The sequence below is a fragment of the Bos taurus genome, chromosome 22, assembly GCF_002263795.3.
Source record: "Bos taurus isolate L1 Dominette 01449 registration number 42190680 breed Hereford chromosome 22, ARS-UCD2.0, whole genome shotgun sequence".
Lineage (NCBI taxonomy): Eukaryota > Metazoa > Chordata > Mammalia > Artiodactyla > Bovidae > Bos > Bos taurus.
The window spans coordinates 50,604,980-50,627,901 of NC_037349.1; the positions used below are offsets into that span (position 1 = coordinate 50,604,980).

Genomic DNA, 22,922 nt, shown 5'->3' on the forward strand with positions numbered 1-22,922 from the left:
CTGGATCGCCGGGATACAGCCGCCGGCGCCGGCGCATGCGCCCTCCGAGGCCGACGCGGCCGGCGGGTACTACCAGGCGTGTGCCGCGAGGGTTGGTAGGAGCGTCCCGCCTAACCAGGATTGGAGGGACATGGACAACGAGATGGGTCCGTGGGGGCGTCACTCCGTGCCCTGTCCTGGAGTCAGTGGCGCTTTCTGACTCGGGGAACTTGGGCGTGGGAGCTCTCATTTGGGTAACTTCCACGTCCCAGCTTTTGGCAGACTTTGTGGGAACTGGCCTCAGAGAGGGGACGCCGAGTGTGGCGTTAAAGGATGTTTAAGATTTGGAAACGCTAATGAACGAAGAGTTTTCAGAGGCGCAATGTCATGGAAGGATGGAGATTTTAAAGGATGCTGAGATATGGGGCTGGTTATGAGGAGTCGGACACGACTGAGCGACTACACTTTCACTTTTCACTTTCATGAAATGGCAACCCACTCCAGTGTTCTTGCCTGGAGAATCCCAGGGACGGGGGAGCCTGGTGGGCTGTCGTCTATGGGGTCGCACAGAGTCAGACACGACTGAAGAGACTTAGCAGCAGCAGCAGCATGAGGTTCTCAAAGGCTAGCTGGGGAGTGAAGACGTTATACAAGTGGCACGGGGCAACCATCTGGGATTCAGGTCCAGGCTTAGTCCCGGGAGATGGGAACCTCAAAAAGTGTCCCTGGGAAAGGTGGACGGTGTGTCAGGGTTGGCCTGAAGCCAGATGGAATGCTGCCTCAGTAGGCCCTGGAACAGTGACCTTGGGGATGGGTAGTGGGGAGAGTTGATACTTCTTGGAAATTTTGAACTGTGGTTCCCATGGACTGTCAGATGAACGACTGCAGGCTGCCTCTGCATGGACCTGAGAGCTTACCAATTACTTTTCCCGTACCTCACTTTTACAGACTTCAGTGTTTGCATACTACTCTGACTTCTCGCTTCTCACACAAACCTGGGTTTTCCTGAGGGAGATTATTCCTTAAAAGATATTCCAAACTATTCCTGGCTTCATAAATCACAGCTGTGTAGAGGAACTTAAGTAAACTTGGACCTATTTTACAAACTCATCTAATTCTCCTAATGATGGAAGTGAAAAGTGAAAGTGTTAGTTGCTCAGTCATGTCCAACTCTTTGTGACCCATGGACTGTAGCGTGCCAGGCTCCTCTGCCCATAGGATTCTCCAGGCAAGAATACTGGAGTGGGTTGCCATACCCCACTTCATCCCCTTCTCCAGGGGATCTTCCCAACCCAAGGACTGAACCCAGGTCTCCTGCTTTGCAGGCAGATTCTTTACTGTCTGAACCACCAGGGAAACCTAATGATGGAGAATATATCAAATGGGATGTCAGCAGTTCTAACCTGACCTGGAATAATCCAGGGATCCCTATGAACTGATAACCAGATGGACAGACCTTAGCTGGGCCTTCCCACGCACACTGATCCGCTCCCTATGACCTCTCAGATGGAGTTTCCATGAAGCCTGGATTGCTGACTTGACTACCTGACTCTGACTGCCTGGAATAACGAGAGCCTCTCTGCCCATGTTATGATGATCTTCACTGTGTTTCCTCCTATGTTTCAATCATCTTTGTGTCTGGTGAGTATGTGTATCTAGGCTCCTCAAGGATCCACACCTCAGCCCTGCCACTTCCCAGATGGGACCTTGGCAACTGACTTAAACTCACTAAGCCTCCATGTCCTAACCTGCAAAGTTATAATACTAGCCCCCTCTAATGTGAGGGATTGTGAGAGTGGAGTGGCTGATACAAATAAAACACAAGAACAAGGGCCTGGTGTACACATAACCAAATTTATTATTAGTTGTTTCTCTGGTGGATGGTCTGGGATTTGGAGATTTTGTGCCACACCTTTTCTCCCGGGGAAGAACATGAACACAGGCACTATGAGCAGGCCAGTGACCTGACCTTGGTCTGACCCAGGCCCTTCCGGCTTCACAGACACCAGTCAGTGTGGGCTAGACTGCTTGAAAGTAGGAGAGAAAAGGATGTTTGTTTTTGTAAAAGCCATAAGAGCTATGGCTTCCCATAGATTTAAATCAACGTGCCCCTGGTTCCAGTGGGGGTAATTAGCCCTACCTGGGCAGTGGACCTGGGGAGTTGCCCTCATCAGAGTCGATTGTTGGCTGTTAGCAGACCTCCAGGGTCTCTGCTACCTTGGTAACAAAGAACACAGTGCAGTGGAGACCTGGAAGTGTGAGTTAGTGGTTCCCCTGTCCTCCTTTCCAACTGTCAATCTCACTTCCTCCGAGAAACATCCGCAGGAACACGCCTGCTGTGTCCACATCCATCCCTCACATTTGGCCCAGGGACTCCTGCTGACCAAGGGATGGCGCTGGCCTCTGGTGGTTTGGGGCTCTGACTCAGTCTCTGGTTTTTATTCACTGTTCCAGGAGTTGTTTCCTTCCTTCTGACTTAGTAGGGGCTCTTCAAGAGCAGGACATTGTCTGGCTTGTCCTATTCCCTGGGCTGGCCTTCAGCAGGGCTTCGGGGTTGCTGGTTGGGCTGAGTTCTCTAGGCAGCTCCAGGCATTTCTCTCACTGGCACTTCCAAGGGCTTCACCAACCACCAGGCTAAAAGGACCCCAGAGGGACCTTTGAATTTAGCTCCTGCATCACTGCGCATGGGTTATTCACTTCATGAATAACAGGGACGGTGCTGAGGTTGTGCCCAAAGTGTCTCCTGCTGGAGGAGTCATAGATGAGCTACCTATACTAACTAGAAGAATTCACTAGGTTTGACTTCATGACAAGTGAATGCACAAATCTCTAAGTTTATACAAACCAGCAGTTGGGATGTCTGGTACCATTTCCTCCTGGGTTCAGCTGCTGCCCAGCCAGAGACAGGATGGACCTGGAGCCCCTACAGAAGTTTCCAAGCCCCCTAAACTTCACTTGCCAAAGGTATTTTCTTCCCACTTCAATGTGACATATGACCCACAGCGGTCGTTTTGGAGAAAGCCCAGATAGGAGGAGAATCAGTCTACATGCCAAAATAGAACTGATGGATGGACACACGTCCACTGATTTCTCCAGCCTGTTCTCTCAAACACTCATAAAAGACCAGAAGGAAAATGTAACTGGGGGGAAAAAACATCTATCCAGGTAGAAAAAGGCCTATTCAGAGCCAGCTTGCTGCTGGAGTTTGTGGAAATGATTAGTCATTGGGAGGCAAATCTTGAAAGCATGAAGAGATGCAAAGCCTTGGGACCTGCACCTGGATGCCAGCTGGGCCATGGGTGAGGCACCATGCAGGCGAGCCTAGGCACAGGAGGGGCAGTGTGCAAACTCTGAGGCTTTCCTGCTTCCCCACAGAGCCCAGTTTACCCCAGGCCACTACTTTCAGCATGGTGACCTCCACAGGGAGGCTCAGGAGTCAAAGATGAAGATGCCGACAGTGGTGACAGGGAATGACAAACTTTGCCAGCAAGAAGGGGAGGCAGAGAGCATGGAGGTGGGAGGGAATGAGGATGGATGGCTGAGGACAGTTCTGGATGGCATGGTGCCACAGGCTGTGGACTGTCCCTGAAAGACTGGGAGAGCCAGCTCCCGGGGTCTCCTGACCTCTCTGCTCTTCTGTTTTGTTGTAGTGCTGCTGAGGCCTGTCTCACCTCCCAGGGAGAAGCCACTCAGGAAACTGGATCCCTGTCTGCATTCCTCCACCGGGATGGAAAAACAGAACTGAAGAGGAAGGGAGGAAGGAAGCACGAAGAAACAGAAGGTTTCCCTCCTGGCTGAGGTTTGTCAGCACCACCCACCAACACGAGCAATAAGGCAGCTCCCCAAGCAAGCGGCAGGCTGATATGAGGCTACAAATGAGAAACTCGATGGATCTGTGTCCTGCTCAGCAGCCCATCCGGGCTGGCCAGGACACTTTTGCTTGTGTACTAGGTTCTTCAGATGAGCCATGCCTTGGGTAGAGTAGGAAAAGGGAGCAAAACTGAAAGGTATAGCACTTGCTGGAGGCCTTGTCTGCCTAATTCCTTTCCTGTTGCACTATGCGAATCTTTACTTGCATTCTGTGAAAAGATCCAGGGGAAAAAAAAATGATCAGAAATGTTTATCACCAACCTAGCCCCACCGCCCATGCAGTGCTCCCAAGAAAGCTCATTAAGCTCCATTGCTATTAGAGTTATGTGCTTCCAAAGGCTTGTTGTGACAAGAAAAAAATAACGAAGACATGCTTTCTCCAAGTTGTAAGTGCCCAAGTCAAAACACGCTGCTTTTCCTTGTCCCTCTGCCTTCCCTCAGACAAGCCTCCAGGCTGGCTTTGTGGATCTCATTCATGCATACCCGCATACTCATCCTCCTTCAGCCAGTGCCAAGCCAGTATTTACTCAGTACCAGGCCCAGTGAAGACTAAGGGACCTTCCCTCAAGGAGTTCAGTTTGCAGAATGGGAGAGACAAGCACATAAACGGTTTCCTGTAAACTATAGAAAATACTATCTCAATCCCCATTGCAATCCTTCCCACTAGGATTCTAGTTTCCACGGAGTTGCCTCCACCTACCTCTGTCCCACAGGTGCGGAGGTAAAGGGTGGGGAACAGACCCAGGTGGCAAGTCATGTCTGTATGCCCTCTCCTGATGAGCCTATGTGCCTACTCCAAGCAACAGAGGTTCAGACATGACTTGGACACTTCACGGGAAAGGGACAGTTAGCTCAGCCCCTTCATCAGTTCCACAGTCTTCAGGGAAGTCTTTTAAAGGGAACCCTATCTCGTGAGACTCTGTGGCTCTCCTACTGCAAATCCAAGCCCATTACTGAGAATTACCCTTTACCACCAGGGATTTCATGGGACATAGCTATGCTCTGCACTGAGCTTTGCCTTTTCCTGGTCAGAGTGGATTAACATAGGGTTGGTTTGTCCAGGAAGCTTTCAGGAGTCACTGGAACAGTTCCTGCCTTCCAGGAAAAATAGAAAAGTGCAGGTCAGTGAAACAAAACCCTTTTGACAAGTAGAAAGGTCCACAGTCCCTTAGGCCTCTTCCAGGATGGATGATTTCAATTTCACTAAATTCAATGTAGTTGAATTTAAATTTCAGTTCAGTTTGGCACTTTCGAGCCCTAGGACAAAGACAGCATCACACTAGGCCCCAGGGATGCAGCAGAAACTAAGACCGTTGAGCCCACACTACCCTCACGGAAGCTGCAGTCTCCAAGTCTGGCCTTTGCCTGCTGCTCAAACCAGGCCCTGATTCTGGAGGCCCTGACGGCTGGCCCTCTGTGCAGGGACCGCTGGTATCCCCTGTAGCCCTGAGTGTGGCCAAAGCAGACTCGACCAGGCGAGGGCTGAAGTCACATGTGGGTCTCCCCAGATTTTGGGGTGGGGAGCAGCAGGTGTCAGTTGTACAGAAGCATCTGGGTTACCACTGCTAGTTATGTACTGATAACTCCCCCAGTTGGCAGACCCGGCATGGGCATCAGCTCTCCCAGGTCGTAGCCTTTCTGACCAGAAGCTAATAATGCAGTCTGAGGAATTCCTAGTACGGCTGAACAAGAGACAGCCTCCACTTGCCACTGAGCCTTCCCTCCCCCAGTCTCTGCTCATTTCAACCAAGCCCTCCCCCTCAGCCCCAGATCTGCTCCAGATATCTTCCTGGGGCTCACGGGGTAGCTGTGTCCCTCTCTTAGCCCTACCTGGCCCAAGGCCTCTCTGAAGAGAGACCTGGGACCCAGGGCTGGCCTCGGGAGGCACAGTGGCTGCTGAGTCAGAGCCACTGGGGTCACAGCCCATGCTCCTCCATCTCTCATTTGCACTCTAATCGCTGTAGTGGACATAGGGATGCAGAGCTGGCCTCCCCACTACACACATGTACACCTTGTGCTCCTCAAACAAGAGGAGGACTCCACCCCCTTCCGCATCCACCAAGCCCAGGCACGTGTTCCCTGAGGGCGAGTGCATTCAGGACCAAGCTGGTCCTCTCCCCCAGGCACACCCAGGGACAAGCTGCTGCCACCTCCCACAGGACCTCCCCACCCCTGCCATTGTGGGCTGGAGCCAGCCCCTTTCCTCACCTTTCTTCCTCCTGACCTTGTGCAACAGAGGTGCCAAGGGAAATAGGGTGTGATCCCTTAAAAAGGAGCAGACTGACTCGGCCCAATTCCCAGCCATTTTGGCAAATCCCAAACCTGGGCTTTGCCCTCTATGACCTGGGGCTGCAACGCCACGAGGAGGACACAAGACAAGAGTACCCTCGGGGTTAGGCCCTACCTATCGCCTTAGCCCTCCTCAAGACCTCAGTCCAGTCCCTGGCCGTCTTGGCCCAGCCCTAGGCGGGGTTCCACCCTCCCACAGCCAGCCTCTCCCAGCTCCCAGACTCTCCCCGGACCAGCTGTGACTTAACCCCGCCCACAGTCTGTTTGCCCATTGCTGTCAGGCTTACTCCAGCCTATGGCGCCACCTCCTGGGAGCCAGTGGACACTGTCCCTCCTCTTTGGCCCAGAGGGCCTGGCAGTTGGCTCTCTGCGGGGCTCACACGGGACACACCTAAATCACTACCAAGGTCGAGAGCTGCCCCTCCGACCGCCCAGAAACCACCCAGGGACACCTCCTGGACACACGGAGTCTTCACAGGGACACAAATAGACCAACTTCGCCCCATCTCAGCTGTGATTCTAGGGTCACCACCACCGAAACTGAGGGCAGAGCAGGTAGCGAGGGCCCCAGTGGCCAGGCCTCCATCTGCCTGCAGGTGCAGGAGTGCCCCACTCCCAGCGGATGGAAACCCTCACTTTGAATCTCTTGCCTACCTTCTCTGGGTCTGCTAGCCTCCTCATAAGGAAAAGGGGGCCCCTATCTCCTGGGGTGAGGGGACGGGGCTTCAGATAATTTGTTGCTGCTCTACCATAGGAACAAAATTTTCCAATCTGGGGGAAAAAAAAAAAAACCCTACTTAGAATTGAATCTGTTTTGCACTGGCCACGGTGCCTGGACCTTGCCTTCAAGATGGTGGATTGAGAAGGGAAGCATAGCAGGAAGTGTTAGCTTAAAAACTTTAACTGGTCTGTATTTTTAAGATACAGTAATAGAGAGAAATGAAGCGCACCTTTGAAAGGTGAGTGGGGCCTGAGTGGGGCTTTCCATGCTTTAGAGGAGCCAGAGAAAGGTCTCTTGTAGACTTTTCTGCCTGTGAGGAGCAAGGTGAGTCACGGGGAGCCTCCAATCCTCACCAAAGTGGTGATGTTCTAGACAAGGCTGGCTCTTAGGAGCTCTTAGACACCCTAGTATTCTGCAGCCAACGCCAGGACCCAGGCCTGGCCTGAGGCACTGCCTTTACACCGGGAGAGATGGAAGAGTCTTCTAGCCTTGCTTAGATTCCCTGCCCTTTCTAGAGACAGATGCACTGGGGGTGACTTGTTATCCCGACTCCACCCCACGGTTCCCAGGATTTCTCAGAATCCCTTGGAGACCAGCACCGTCCTATCTCACAGATGGGGAAGCCAGGCCTGACGGATCCTGGGAACTTGCCCTGGGTCAGAGGCAGAGGGGAAGGCAGATTTCTGTAGGTCAAACAACTCCCTCTCCCTTACTATATCCTTTTTTTTTCCTGCCTCTGCCCTACACCACCCGCTCTAGCTTGAAAAAAAAATGTGAGTAGATGGTCCCTGTCCCCACCAAGGTGAAGCCACAGAGATCTGGCAGGAGTACGGTGGGGTAGGGCCCCGCCAGGCCAAGATCAGACATCCCTAAAGGACAGAAAGGCAGGGCTGAGGCAGGAGAAACTTGTGGGTTCTCCAGCGCCCACCCCACTATCTTACTGTTCTTGGCTGAAACCAGAAATCCCTTTCCTTGAGTTCAAGAGTGAGTCCACTTAATCCAGTGGCTTTAGGTTAAACATTAAGCAGAACTTCCTGAGGCCAAGAGAGCAAAGGGCAGGGTCATTTCCTAGGTCCCTGCTGCTGGGTCCTGGGGTGAGGTATATGTGTGTCTGAACTCTTTCCTGGGGACAGCTTTTCCTGGAATTTATCAGTGTGGTATTTAGTATGAGGCACTGGTGGCTCAGAAGGTAAAGAATCTGCCTGCAGTGCAGGAGACCTGGGTTTAGTCCCTGAGTTGGGAAGATCCCCTGGAGAAGGAAATGGCAACCCACTCCAGTATTCTTGCCTGGACAGTTCCATGGATGGAGGAGCCTGGCGGGCTACATTCCCTAGGGTCACAGAGTCGGACACGACTGAGCAACTAACACTTTCACTTTCCTCCTCCAAGTAGTTGTCTGACCTTCAACTCCCTGCTCTGGGACTGAGTTCTAGCTGCAACATACGACCAGTCTCAGCACTGGGTCTTGAAGGTTCTGAGCAGAGCAGCAGCCTGGGGGCTGTAGGTGGTGAGGGCCCTGTGGCGGTGGGAGTGAGCCCAGAAGGGGCACCAGTTGTTCCGTGACCAATGGCCCCTGATCCTGCCTCTGAAGACACAGCTGCTGTATCCCCTGCCTCCCACGCCTTGGGCAGTGTCCTCAGACAACCCGGCCCTTCCTGGGCACTAAGTCATACTAAGCCTACCCAGCTGGCCTGTCCACCCCTGGCAGGGCACTTAGGGGGCAGACCCCCAGAAACTATAACCATAGGCCCAAAGAGGGCAGAACAGCCTGACCAGAAACCACCCTCCCCTTCTCCCCACTCAAGGCCAAGGCCAAACTGCCTGGAGACTCCCTGGGAGGTTTGGCCAGCCTCAACTCCACAAGGTGGTGGGCAAGGGGCCCAGCCTGATAGACCCCTGCCTGGGACCCACTCTGGGGCAGACCTCCTCTATAAGACCTCTTGCACCATCCTCCCCTCCCACCCAGTCTCACTGGGTTTTCCTGCCTATTCTTCCCCCCACCCAACTACAGATGAGGAAACTGATGCACAAGCTATGTCTCCGCTGGTTTAGGCAGAGGAGGTGCTAGGGAGGGCTCACTGGTTGCCAAAACTCCCAGTGCCAACCACCACCCCTCTCAGAAGCACAGAAATGGTAAGGATGTGAAGGCTATCTGGACAGCTGCTCAAAGGCCACCTCGGAGTGGGCCTAGCCGGGCCCCCTCTTTGCCTCTGCCACATGGACTCCAGTCCCACCCTACACTCAAGTCGTGTAGGGGCCAGGGAAATAGATGCTTGGAGGCAACGGCATTGTAATAAAGACACTGCTTTTATTTAGTTCGATATGTTTCTATACAGAATGCAGAAAACACATCTTAAAATCATATAGAAGGAAATAAAAACACGTCAGTGGTTGGTGAACACTTGAATGTGAGATTGGCTCTCTGTCTCACAGAGTCCAAAGACCATAGCCAGCCAGGCGCTCAGGGGAGGAGGCTGCCTGCAAGGGCATTGTTGCTGTTGTTATTCTGTTCACTGCCCCACTGCCTCCTGTTGCCATGGCAACAGGCCATTCTGGGCCAGCCACGTCTCTGCGTGGCAATGCCCAATGGTGGGGTTGCTAGGGGCAACGGAGCTTATTTGGAAGGCCTTTCAAAGCCCTCACCTGGAACACTGGAAATTGTTTATTTTTTGGCGAGGTCATCAAAAAAAAATCATCCCACCAGGTCAGATCCAGCTTGTGCTCCTGACTCTGGGGCACTGGGGGAACTCCAGCTTGGATCAGGACATGGAGGCACAAGGGCCAGTCACCACAGGTCCAATGAGCCCTCACTACAGGCTCCAGCCACCAGGGGCACCGCTCACCCCACCGGCGGGCCAGGCAGGAGAAAGAGGCTGGGCCCTGTTGGAGGAGGTGCAAAGGGGAACACCCTCCAGAGAAGGGCAGGGTGAAGACCCCTCCACTCTGACCATCCCTCCCGTCCTGAGGCAGCACACGCGAATCCTCTGCAAAACGGTCAATATGGCTTAGAAGTGGCTGCTTGATGTGCACAGGGAGCCTGGGTCCACCCACCTGCCCTTGATCACAGAAGGGACACATTATTGCAAAAGGCATTCCTCCCTAAAAGGTACCCAAAATAACTCTCAGACATCAAGAAGTCCTGCTCAAAACAGTTTCTTCCAAAGGAGGAGAATCAAAGCTGAGTGGGTGCCCCTGAGTCACGGGACAGAGATGTGGATGGATGGACGGACGTTCTGCTAAAAAAGGCAAAAGGAGCCCCAGTGTAATTCTGGAATTTAAACCATTAGGAAAAGAAGGGGGGGAAAAAATCAAAATGAGCAAAGCTGTCAGTCCCATGGAATCAACACTAAGAGCTTGTACAAACTGCTGTTAAGCATCACCGTTTTTAATCTTTTTTTTTAATAAAACAATTTGAGGCTGTATAAAAACTTTAGTAAAAAATTAGCTTTGAGAGCCCACAGATTTTTTTACTATGAACTATTGCTGGCACTCCTCCCCAGCCACCAGACCTTGCCCAGCTGTTCAGGCCCGAGGCCTGGGACTGGAGCGCCAGAGAAGAGGGGTGACGTGGGTCAGGGTGGGGCTGTGGACTATTGGGACAAAGTGGCCAGGGTCAAGTGAGGAAAGAGCATCACATGACATAAAAATATTGCATCTTCACCAAAATGTCCCCCACTGAGTGTTTCAGAAACCATGATATTCCTTGGGGCGGGTGGGGATGGGGGGAGAAAAAAAACCACACACAGAAGAAGGATAAAAGAAAACAGATTGATGTGGTCGAGTTCCTCGACCTCCCCAGCCGTCCCCACGAGCAGCTGGCCCACCCTGGAGCACCTAGGTTGGGGGCCACGGCCACCGCCGCCTCTCGGAGTCCCCTTTCCATGGAAATGAAGACCCCTTGGTGGTGGGCCACTAGCGTGCATGGGGTGGGGGGTGTGGATGTCCTTGGCCTAAGAGGCCCCCTCCAGCTTCCAGCCCCTGGCGACGGTGGGACAGCAAGCCCAGCACCAGGGCCCTGGCCCCTGAGCCAGGGCCAGGAGGCCCCCAGGCGGGCTCTCTGGGGTATCAGAGCAACCAAGTTTACGTAGTGTGAAAAAATAGGATTCCTTTGATAAAAAATACTGTCCCTTGGTCTTCTCTAAGTTTGAAACACCCTGGGAGCTTATTTTTAGCAAAGCAATTTCCCATACCCACCCCCAAATGATACATACAAGTTTAGGTAAACAGCAGATTAAATGTAAAAACTTAACCTTAACGTCTGAAAGTCCTTTGAATTTAATCTTTAGCTACTGTTTTCCATGTTACATCCTGCAGCTAGACACACGTGAATAGAAAAAAACAGTACAGTTAGTGTTAAAGGCAAAACGCAGAGAGCCGCCGGGAGGCTGCCCAGCACTGCCTGCGAGTTCATTCACGGTTCCTCGCTCCCTCCATCTACCTCTACTCCAAACGGTGCTTTCAGAGCCAGCCAGCCTTCAAAAAACGCAGCGAAGGATTTTCTATGAACAAACAAGAAGCTGTTAGGCAAAAATTAAAAGGAAAAAAAAATGTCCCCAAAGTCTCTCCAGCGGCTTTGGGGTTTAGGAGGACCGGAGAGGGCGGGCTTGTCCAGGCCCCGTGTGTGTATCCGTGTGTGCTAGGTCAGGTGTCGGCTCCCAGTGGGCGCTGGTCTGCAGGCCACCGGCCTCCACAGACAACACCGTGTTGTCTCCAGGGCCCTGCCCTACCCCTACCTCCACCCAGGCGCTTGTGGGTTAAGGGGGCACGTAGGGAGGGGGCGACCGGTAGGGGGTCATGTTCTTGGGCCGGGAGCCCTTGCCCTCCATGGGGGCTGTGAAGGGCGGCGGGGGCTGGTAGGGCGGCGCGCTGGGATCCTCATCCCGCAGGGGCGCATACTCTCCCACGGTGTCCTGGTTCAGGGGAGTGGTCTCGGGCATGCTCTGGTTGGGGTACTCGGGAGGGGGGAGGGGGGCTTTCTCCTCCTGCAGGATCAGCGGCATGCTGGAGGAGGGCGGGGGCTTGGAGTCGTCCAGCTCGTCCGCAAAGATGATGGGCACCCCCTTCTTGATGAAGGTGGCTTGGTCCTCCAGGGTGAGCTTGCCCTTCCGCTTCTTGCGGTAGCAGATCATGGCAATGATGCCCGCGATGAGCAGGATGGCCGCCACCACCACGGCCGGGATGACCGTGTGCAAGTACACATCGTCCTCGCTGCTCTTCTCGGGGTCCCGGTCTGGCACCTCCGTGGCTGGTGCCTCCGAGGGCACCCTCATGGGCGGTGCCACTGGGACAAACTGGAGATGCCGGCAGCTGCCAGAGCCCGTCACTGTGATGCTCATGGCCTGGAAGTCAGGCTCCAGTGCGTTGACGAAGGCGCCTCGAGGCTTCCCGTCATCCTCAGCGATCCTCCGGCTCAGCGCCGTGATCTGCTCCTTGGGGCAGGGCTCCAGGGGCAGGGTATTGTTGGTCCACTCCACCACAATGGAGCCCCGGGTGATGTTCTGCAGGGTGATGGTACTGCAGTTGCGGTCCCCGAAGGCAAAGGCCAGCTTCTTCACCAGGGCAATCTTCTTGTGAATGTCGTTCGTCACGGCTGCAGGGTCACCTGTCAACTTAGCCTTGAAGCGTGCAGGAGCCTTGTCCCCTTGCGGGCGCCTGTGGACATGAATCTCAAAGGCGTCCACCGCCGACAGGCCCCCCTTGTCCGTGGCGTGCATGAAGTACTCGTGCTTGCCCACGTGGCTGCTGTCTGGCAGGCCATACATGAGCTGGCTGTTGCTGTTGAACTGCACCCACGACTTCTCGCCTACCAGCTGCTGCTCCCGAAGCTTCAGGGTCAACTTCAGCTTATCAGTGGTGGTGTCCTCATTGTCGTAGAAGGTATCCGATGGGATCTTCACCTCAAAGTAGGTGCCGACCCAGGCGTCCACCCTGTCGATGTGGTTCTTGAGCTCTGGACGCTGGTTGGGTTCCCCTCCATGGGGTACCCCGCTGGTGGTGGTGCGCATGCGTGTCGGCGGGGAGGCGGTTTCCAGTCTGGTGATGGGTGCCTTGGTGGTGACCCGGGGCACCGGTCGGGATGTCCGCGGCTTCTTGGTTGGCCTTCGAGTAGTGGTGGTAGAGGAGTCAGTAGAAGGTGTGGCTGGTCTGGGCGTGGACACTCGTGGCTTCTTGGTGGTCGTCGTAGGAGGGGTGATGACTGCTGTGGGCTCCATGTAACCAGGAATGGTCATTGTTGGGCGGATCTGGCTGGGAACTGTGGTGCCAGCTTCTGACACCCGAGTGGGCTGGATGGGGCCAAGGGTTGGGGTCTGAATAATGGCACCTCGAGTCCGAATGGTGACTGTGGGCTTCCCGGGAACAGGGTCCCTGACCGGAGGAGCCATGGTCTCGGTTGGAGGAGCAATGGCTGGAGACGTGGGGGTGGGCACAATTCTGGACGGTGGCTCCTGGATGGCCGTGGTGGGGGGCCCAATGGCCGTGACAGGCGTGGGCGTGGCATGGATCTGCCTCCGGATGCGTTTGGGCAGAGAGGGTTTCTTGTTGGCGATGTGCCAGCCCACCACAGGGTAGCCGAGCTGCGCAGACATGGCGCCCTCCCTGGCGGGGACCTCCACACCACGAATGTCAGGCACACTGTTCTGGTTCAGGGCGCAGCCCAGCTTCCAGGAGAGCAGGGCCCCGTTCTCCACCACCTTCTTTGCATTGCCTGGGCCTGCCATGAAAGCCGACATGTCAAACAGTCTGTTGTTCACCACGGGTACCAGCTTCATGTTGTGCGGCTCAACTTCAGAGAAGCCCCGCATCCGGCGCAGCAGGTCGATCCTTTGCTTTGGGGTCATCTTGGTGAGGTCAGCGTCCAGAATGACTGTCAGGACGGTCACAGGCTCATCAGCAGCACAGACCAAGGACACCACCTCGCCGGGGTCCGGTGAGGCCGCCCGCAGCGACTGCGGCTCGCTGTGGTCTTCAGGGTACACCTCGATAGAGAACACGCTGGAAGTCTGGGGGACGTGGCTCCCATTGGCCCCCAGTCGTGCAGCGCTGACTGAAATGTAATGCACCCCCTTATCGGTGTCAAGGGGGAGACCCTCCAGGGTGTGGCTCTGCGGGTCCCAGTGCAGCCAGGATGGTAAGGCCTCCTTCCCCGCGGCTGATACCTACGAGAGACATCAGTGTGAGTTAGTCGCTACGCTCACTGCATAACGTGACCACAACAGTTAACAGGGGCCTAGCCTGTGGGGCAGGCCTGAGGTACAATTCAGAATTCCTGTTGGAGGAACCACCTCCGCTTCACCTGTCACAAAAGACTGGGGTCGCCAGATGGGCTAGTGTGGAAGGCCAATGACTCGCCCGAGAGTCACACAGTGGGGCAGTGCTGGCACAGGACTGGTGCCACAGAGCTCAAGAATGTTGCAGTGACATGCCTGCCACCTACTCACTCACTCTGCCTGCCCCAAGCCCGAGGCTCTCCCTCCTCAGCACTCCTTTCCACCCTCACCTCAGACTTCTCCCCGGCCCTCCACAGACACCACAACTTTGCGCACGCCCTACGCTTGGCCTGGAGTGCCTTTCCTGCCCAGAAGCAGAAATACTGCGGGGTGCACGGACAGCTCAGTGCCCCCAAGTGACTCATTTTACAAATGCCACACTACATTCCAGTGCAGTGGGGCACATCTGGTTAGCTGTAGCTGATGTCCCCATTAACCCTGCTTTTCGAATCTCAAGCAAAACTGCAATGCCCAGAGAGGGAGGAATGGAAACAATGGCTCTAAGAAGAGTGTTTACCAAAGGCATCCCAAGGACCTCTGGTCTCTCTGAGAGAGAGTTCAGTAGTCCGCTTCATTTGGGAAATACAGGGAGCTCACCTCTGCCCTTGGAAGGCTGGAGCACAGAAGCAGGCCTCAGGAACTCATCCCCTTTTCCACCCAGCAGCACCTCCCAGACTTATTTCAGGGCCGAAGTCCTCTTCCACCGTGACGTGACTGGTGATACGTAAAGCCCCCCAAGGGAATGCCACCATAAAAACTTCCACTGTCAGCTGACGAGAGGGAAATGAGACTCACCTCTTGTCCAGGCCCTACCTCTGACTCCTCTCACCTTTGGGAAATACCCGCTCCTGCCCCCCGTGCAAGAAAGGGGGGACCTACTCTCTGGTCTGCCTCGAGGCACTCAGCTCCACTGTCCTGTCCGTCCAGTGCAGAGACACGCTGGCCAACAGACGGAATGTCTCACTGCCAGCCTCAGCCCAGGGACTGCCCTTCATGGTCACTGCTGCTCAGGAGAGGGACACCCTAACAGGCTTCCCTCCCTGTGGCAGGAAGGCCAGAGCTATGTCTGCTGGGTCCCCCAGGGGCCCTGGTTCCTCAGGCTTCCTCCTCCTAATTAGCCAAGTGGCTAAATGATTGGGGAGGAGACCCTGAACTTGTACCTACTCTTCCCAGCTGGGCTCTAGGTGCACGTTCATGCGGCACGCCATTCCATCAGCCTTATCAGAGACCCAAAGTTTACCCCACTTCTAAAGAGATTTCCCACCTCCAGCAAATAAGCCATGAGAAGACATGTAACATTATCAGAAGTTGTCCTTCACTGACTACTCTCTGAACCACTGAGTTCACCGAGGGTCTGTGAACACATTCCACCTAATTAATGTACCATCGAGAATCACCCATCTCATTGCTCACCATGCACTGCAAACACAACCAATATTGGAAATATATTTTACTGTATACAGTTATATACAGTAAAATATATACCATATAACTGTATAGTTATTTTACTGTAAACACGGGTGTCTTCAAATCCATGGAAAATACTAAATATATTCTTCCCTTACAATCTTTTTAACTACAAAAATACTTATTACAACTGCTTTCACTGAAAAACCTGTGCTTTAAAATTTTTCAGTTCATGTATGCTAAATACAAAAACTGCCACATCCACATATAAACATGTCAAGCAAAGGCTGAACCATCCAGATTTGCGAAAAATGTGAAGCAAAGGTGTAAGGCCAAATGGAGTAGTCAAGGGACCATGACATGTTTCCCAGGGGTGGCGCAGGGACTGCGGTGCTGAGAGGCAGACAGTGGGTGGGCCAGGGTGTAGAGCCAGCTCTCCGGCCACCCACGGCCACTTCTCCTAAGCCCACTCCATGCCAGTGACCACCACTGGATGAGAGCACACCTGCAGGACAGAAAAAGGAGAAAGGGAGGCCAGAACGGAGCTCTGGGTGAGGTCAGCCAAGCAGAAGCCGCCTGTAGAGAAGATGCAACAGGGGCAAGAGACCAGGAGAGGCTCCAGGTGGCTGCCAAGTGGCCTGCCTCAGTGGTCGGGCAGTTAGGCCTGCGCCCAGCCCTGTGCGTTCCAGCAGTACAGACGAGCAAGCAGTCCCAGTGCTTTTTCAAGCCCTTCTCGGTTATGTACGGGCGGCCTATGACAGAGAAGGGTGCCCACCTCCTCAAGCCGCCCTGCCTGCTCGCTTCTTGTTCTGCGGACCCCAAGAGCCACAGTTCTGCTGTCAGACATTTCCAAGGAATAAACCCAGGTTAGCCAAGATTCTCCAGACGCCCAGTCTTCTTTAAACTATGCCAAGTTAACATTTTAACATGTTAATAATGTGTTAACATAAATAACAAACATTAAAGAAAACCCCAGGTTTTACCAAAAAGCAAGTTATAATGCTCAATCTCAAATTGGGCGATGGACGAGCAGACTGTGTAGCTTTATTTTGGTTATGGAAATGAATTCTTTCACTACGGTCTACCCACAGCTTTATAGACATGTGGGGTAAGCCAAGTCAGAAAAACAGAGCCAAGTCACTCCAACCTGCACCTGCCTTCCCATCTGCAAATTCTCGCTCCTCGGAGTCCCAGAGCCCTGGCCACAGGGCAGGTGTTCCTCCCAGATCTAGAGACCAAAGCAAACAGTTCCCAGCATCGTGGGTCCTCCTCAGACAGGAAGGAGAGGCATTAACGTGCACAAACTGAAGTCCATGCATCTCTGAGCGTCTTGGCGCTGCAAACATCAGATCCAGGCTGCACTTTGGCTGGCACTGATTCATTTTAATAGAGGGGCTACAGGAAGCAAAACAAATCCAAGGTCCACAAGAAACCTAGCCAAGACACAGGTAAGCTGGCACCTCTGCATTTTCAAGGCCATTTTAGGGAAAGTCCCTGAACTGGGAAGTCTGAACATGCCTGAAGGTCTGGCAGTGTCCACGTCCCCAAGGACTCCACCAGCTGCTCCTTCCCCTCAAGGGCCCTCAGTCAAGGAAACGCTCTGAGATGCAACACCTGCTCTACCTTGACAAAGCAGGAGACCCCCCAGCCCAGTCCACAGGAACTCCGGACATCCTCCCCAGCTTTCAAAACTTCCCAGTTCCAGACCACTTTTCCTCTTAGGGCCTGAGGGTGAAGCAGGATGTGAAAGTTCCTTCTCAGAGACACAGTGCCTATGACAAGCCAGGACTCATCTCTATAATAACACCCTACCCAAGGGGAAGCCCCATCTTCAGGAGCTCTTGGCTGACTCCCAGCTGCAGGCAGTCTAAAGCTTCATCCAGCCTCAGTTTTCTCATATCTAAAAACAGGGGGAAGATGCCAACCTTGTGTGATCACAGGGCCAGGCACACGCTGGACTCTGTCAGTGCTGGTTCCCTGCCCACCCCTCTGGGCTGAGAGAGGACACAGCACACATTGTGAGGCTCACAGCCACAGGAATGGGTCCAGGGTGTGTCCAGGCTCCACTCCCCAATCGTCCTGCCCAACTGGCCTCAGACCCAGCAGACACTGAGGCCTTGTCTCCCTGCTCATAGCCCAAAGCAAAAACTCAAAGCATCAAAGGAGAGCAGAGAGGCCAGAGGAAGAGGAAGCCAGGACCCTCTAAGGGAAGCAGGCCAAGGCTGGGGACCCTCAGGGACTTGCTTACCTGTTAAGACCTGTTTGCTAAGAGTGGATGAAAACATCGAGGGGGCCTGGGGGTGGGGAGAACCCACTGTCAGTGACAGCCCACAGCCAGCACTCACCTCCTCTAAGTCTAAAATGGGTGCGACTGATCCTGGCTCTTTTGCACTTGAGATTCTGACTATCCTTGGAAACCTTCGTTTACTCATACAGAAATTTCTGTCGTCACTGTACTGTAGCCAGCCATGACTAACCCCTAAGAGCTGCTAGGCTAGGAATGGCAGGCAAGAAGCAGGAATCAGAGCTCTGTGTGAAGTGCTCATAGCAGCAGCACATGTATTTAGGGTGACAGGCTGTCCTGGACATGAAACTCACCCCCCCCCCATTAAATACCGGCACAGCCTGAGAGTAAGGAGACCTCAGGCAATGGGAACAGGAGGCAGAAACGGCAGGAGGAAGCCTGACTTGACATCACAGGCTCCAGATCACAGGTCACCCAGAAAGAGCCAGAAACCTCGTCGGTTTCAGCAACCCTCAGAGAGACCACACTTCTGAGATGGAAGTTAAGCCCGGCACGGAGGAAAACAAGATCTTGAACAGCTATACACCCAGTTTTAGAGGTCTTGACCAATAAAGTACATCCAAAAACATTGGAATCAAATCACTGAATCAAAATCAAAAAACCTGAGCAGACCCACAAGGAGTTCTAAAGACTACCTGCCCTATGATGCCCGCAATTAATCAGCACAACCAAGGACTGGGGAACTACCAAACAGAGAGGTTTTGGTCACGCCTCAGTCTATACTAGCAAATGACTAGTAACTGACTTCCTGTTCAGTTCTCAGACATTCTCTCCAATTGCTTATCTGGTACCTTCTCTTGCACAGTAGCCTGTCAAGCACGCAGTATGAAAAAAGACCTGTGTTGCAGGTAAGACCATGCAACATACGTAGAGTCTCTCAACCCAAATCAGTATCCTTCCACACCTAGAACAATAAGAAACGGGCAGAGGAGCTTCTATTACTTCACGCTTCATCAAAGAGCAGGTATCTGCCCACAGTCTGGGCCGTGGAGCTAGGCAGAACTGAAAGACAAAACTGAGGAGTTAGACTCTCACTAGGGCCTAATTAACTCTTATGATCACTGGCTCCTAAACTGAGAAAACCTAAGTTTTATCATTCAGAACCCACCAAGTGGTATCTTATCCATGCAGGTGTCACGAGACTTATAAACAGCAAGCAAAGACTCCAGAAAGATGGATGAGCACTTTCATATTCATGTCACTTGGAGGGGCTAATGACAGCCAGCAAAGAGGGATCTTAGGAATTAAGTATAATCAAGAAACTTCTCATTTGGTGAGAAGTCCCTGACACTACAAACATTTTGGAGGGTCCTCTGGCACCTTCCAACCAACACCTTGAGCCAGGACAGTCCCAGGGGATCGGCCTGGGCCCTTCCCTGAATACCTAACCGATGTGCCAGCAGAGGGTGTTCTCAGAGGCCCATTTCACAGAGGCACAAACTGCTGCCCTGTGATACCACACTGCTTGGGCCCCTGAGCAGCCTGCCCTGGTTAAGCCCCCGCCTTCCCTCAGACCTGGTCACTGGCTCCTGGACCCTGCAGACCCTCTCCCCTCAGAAAAGCTACAGACCACCTGTCTATGGCTGGGAACCACAGGCAATACCCCTGGCACGTGAAGCAACTGTGCGGTGGGTTCCTGTGCTGTTTGGGGTGATGGACTCAGCTTCCAGTTTCTGAGCCACCCCCCGCCCCACCCCATGGCACTGACTCACGTTCAGGATGAGCCTGTGTCTGGCCGTGGACTATGACAATGAGACAAATCTGCTCTGCGGCCAAGCTCAACTTCTGCAAATGATGCACGTGGGCAGTCACATGGCTAGGCTGTGGGGAGATGGCACATGCCAACAGGAAGAGCCTCTGGCTGGAGGTCAAAGGGCCAAGGCTTTGCCCCCACATAGGGGAAGGAACCAGGGTGGACACACTTTGCTTTGCTGAAACACGATCATCGGTCCTGCTGCGTGACATTCAAAGCTCACACCAGAACACGTCCAATACCACAAAGGCCAAGGCCACGGGATCGTATGTTGAACACAACTTGTCCAGCCTAATCGGTGCCCCTCTGGTCTGAATTATGAAGCATTTTACCTGATGTTAACTGTTCTCATCTAAAAAAAAAAAAAATTCATCATTTTCCCCCCAAACTAAGGGACAGCTGAGCATAATTATAGCCACTAGTAAATTCTCAGAATCAGTCCATCAATCCCAAGCCCTGAGATCAACCATTTTCACTCTGTCATGTTCTTTCAGTCATCATCAGTAATTTTTTTTTCCCCCTAAAACATAGAAGCCTATATATCCAGTAAGTATTTGAGCTGATGTGTCTGGGCAAATGCCATTCTGACGACCCACCCCCAAGGATGCCTGCCTTCGCCAACCCGCATTTCCCGGTGTGCCCTGTTCACAAGGGAGCCATTCAGAGCCAGGGAACACCCACTTGAGGCAGGAAGAAACTGCAGTTCATCTCACGCAGGCGGGGTGGCCGCAAAGCTCTCAAGCATCCAAAGAAATGCTCCTTTCATGAGCTCCCCTTCCTGGCCAAAAAGAGTGGCCATTGTTCTGCGGGGAACAATTGGGGGCCGATGCCAACGGCTGAGAGCACAGTCCCAGGAAGGGCTGCTCCCAGTCTGCCGACATCTTGGGCTGGGAGAAATTCCACATTGTCTCCAGACAAGGAGACTGAAGGGAAGCAGGGATGAAAAGCCATCCTCGAGGGCACTACCAAAATGAAACATCCGAGGGGGGCCCCAGAGGGGCAGCCCAATCGTTCTGTGAGACGCAAAGACTTCTGACCACTCCAGAGAGGAGAGGTTGGAAGGTCTTGTCATATAATCACCTTCCTCAGCTGTTCCTGCTTGTGTGCATGCTCAGTCACTTCAGTCGTGTCCGACTCTTTGCGACCCCATGGACTGTAGCCTGCCAGGGTCCTCTATCCATGGAATTCTCCAGGCCAGAATACTGGAGTGGGTTGCCATGCCCTCCTCCAACAGATCTTCCCGACCCAGGGTCTGAACCCACGTCTCACGTCTCCTACATTTGGCAGGCAGGTTCTTTACCACTAGCGCCACCTGGAAAGCCCTCAGCCATCCCTACACTCACTCAACTCAGAGGACAGGTGCCCTTAGGGAGCCGGCGCCAATCCTGCGGGAAGTCAGGAAGGTCACTTATACTATGGCCTACTTGGAACAGCTTCAGATCTGCCCAGCGAAGGCAAAGCTGGCTTCTGTGGGACCTCTCCCCACAGGACCTGAGAAATCTGCCTGCGTCAGGGTGGAGGAAAAGGGCTCCAATGCTAAAACTGAGCCTGAAAGAGGCGGCTGTACCCATGCTGACAGAAGAGAAAATGAGCCAGAGGCCTGGGGTGGGTCCTGAGCTTGGCGTATCTGTGGGGCAGAAAGGGGCTGCTCTGCTGAGACATGGCATGCAAAGGGCAAGGGGAGAGAGGAGCCAGAAGCCAGATCAAACAGGGCTTAATCCTAAGTGCAGGGGGCTTGGGAGGTCTGTTCTGAGCAGACTCGAACTTTACAAAGATGTCTCTTGCCTTGGTATGGAGAACAGACTGAGGGGTTAAGAACAGAGGCAGGGCACCTGGGAAGAGGTGAGCGAGTGCTACTGTGGCTGATAGCAATGTTGATGGATATGACTTGGAGGTCACCCCAACAAGGCTCCTTGGGACCAAGATCTGAAATGTTCCTCACATACCCAAGAATACTGGGCAGCCATTAAAGGTTACACTCCCAAAGAATACTTAAATAACAAAGGAGAAAAACTCAAAAGTACAGTGAATGAAAAAAGGTTAAAAAATATGATTTCAGGTCTGTCTAAAATGTCTGTGTGCCTATGTGACATGGATACTTGTTGACGAATGCAGAAAATGATGTACAAGTACACTGGTGGTAGGAACCACCAGAGTTTTTTTTTTTCCTCCCTTTCCTATACATTTATACATTGTTATTTTAACGGTGTGAAAAAAACTCCTTTACTGTAAAGGCTTTTCAATCCTGTTTTACACATAGGGAAACCAAAGCTCCAGGAATGAAGTCAAGCTTTAAGATTTTTTTTTTTTCATGTAGACCACTTTTAAAGTCTTCATTGAATTTGTTACAATATTGCTTCTGTTTTCTGTTTTGGTTTTCTGGCCGCAAGGCATGTGGGAACTTAGCTCCCCAACCAGGGATCCAATCCACACCCCCTGCATTGGAAGGTGAAGGAAGTCTTAACCACTGGACCACCAAGGAAGTCCCTGAAGTCAGGCCTTCTGATCTGATTCCCACCCCACACAACCCTGATGTTAAGACTGTTTGGGACAAAGAGTCACACACTTTCATCTGTTTTTCTACAGGTTAATCAGCTACTAAATGGTCTGCTTCCACAGATAAATACGCTCAGATAAAATCCTGTTTTCCTAATAAAATCTCTGCTCCCCTGGTGAGTAAGCCTGTTAAACATCTCTCTGCCAGCTATAGCAAATAGCCAGCTTGCTGTATCAACTCAAGGCAACTCTGGTCCAGACTAATCCATGTACAACATTCCAGTGGTCAACAGAACAAAGGTAATCAATCACTACAGGGTTTGGATACTCCGAAGATGAAATGTGATGCTGGGTAAGAAATGTACTACCAAAATTGCCATTCTTCATCTAATAGTGAGACTAGAATCTGGCTTACTGGGCTATTATGAAGATAACATAGAAACCTTTTGCAAAGACTCTAAAAGCCAGGAGGAGCTCCACGGAAGTGAGCTAGGATCTTCAGAAGTATGATGACCTCTGAGGACACGAGGCCACCCTAAGAGCAAGCTGTGACATAAAGAGAGGGGACCAAAAAGGAAGAGAACACAAGGAGGGTCAGGGGAGGAGTGAGTCTGCCCAGATTCAAAGGTGCAGAGACACACCTCTCAATGCAAAGAGTGGTATGGAATTTGTGACCATTTCTAATCTAGAGGCCCTGGGTTTGTGGGTCAGAGAGAGGCAAGCTAGTGAAGACTCATTAGAGCCTCACTCTGCTTTGACCAACAGAGTACAAAGGAAGTTCCAAGCCCAGGCCTTAAAAGATGGGCAGCTTTCATTTCCTGTATCTTGGAATAC

At 52.8% G+C, this 22,922-nt stretch overlaps 1 protein-coding gene and 1 long non-coding RNA gene across 5 annotated transcripts in view; one reads left to right on the forward strand and one right to left on the reverse strand.

Moving 5' to 3' along the window:
• The first annotated feature begins 40 nt into the window (after positions 1 to 40).
• LOC112443525 (uncharacterized) lies at positions 41 to 9,174 on the forward strand. Its single transcript, XR_003031939.2, has 4 exons — positions 41 to 233; positions 1,486 to 1,620; positions 3,630 to 3,778; positions 8,871 to 9,174. It is a non-coding gene; the product is annotated as an uncharacterized lncRNA (long non-coding RNA).
• The window catches only part of DAG1 (dystroglycan 1), a 48,667-nt gene continuing 34,892 nt past the window's right edge, over positions 9,148 to 22,922 (reverse strand). For 3 of the 4 annotated variants that reach the window (XM_005222705.5, XM_024982387.2, XM_005222706.5), the window contains one exon: positions 9,148 to 14,016. In XM_005222705.5, the coding sequence (XP_005222762.2) occupies positions 11,614 to 14,016 (2,403 nt within the window). In that variant the 3' untranslated portion in view covers positions 9,148 to 11,613. 4 annotated transcript variants of the gene reach the window in all.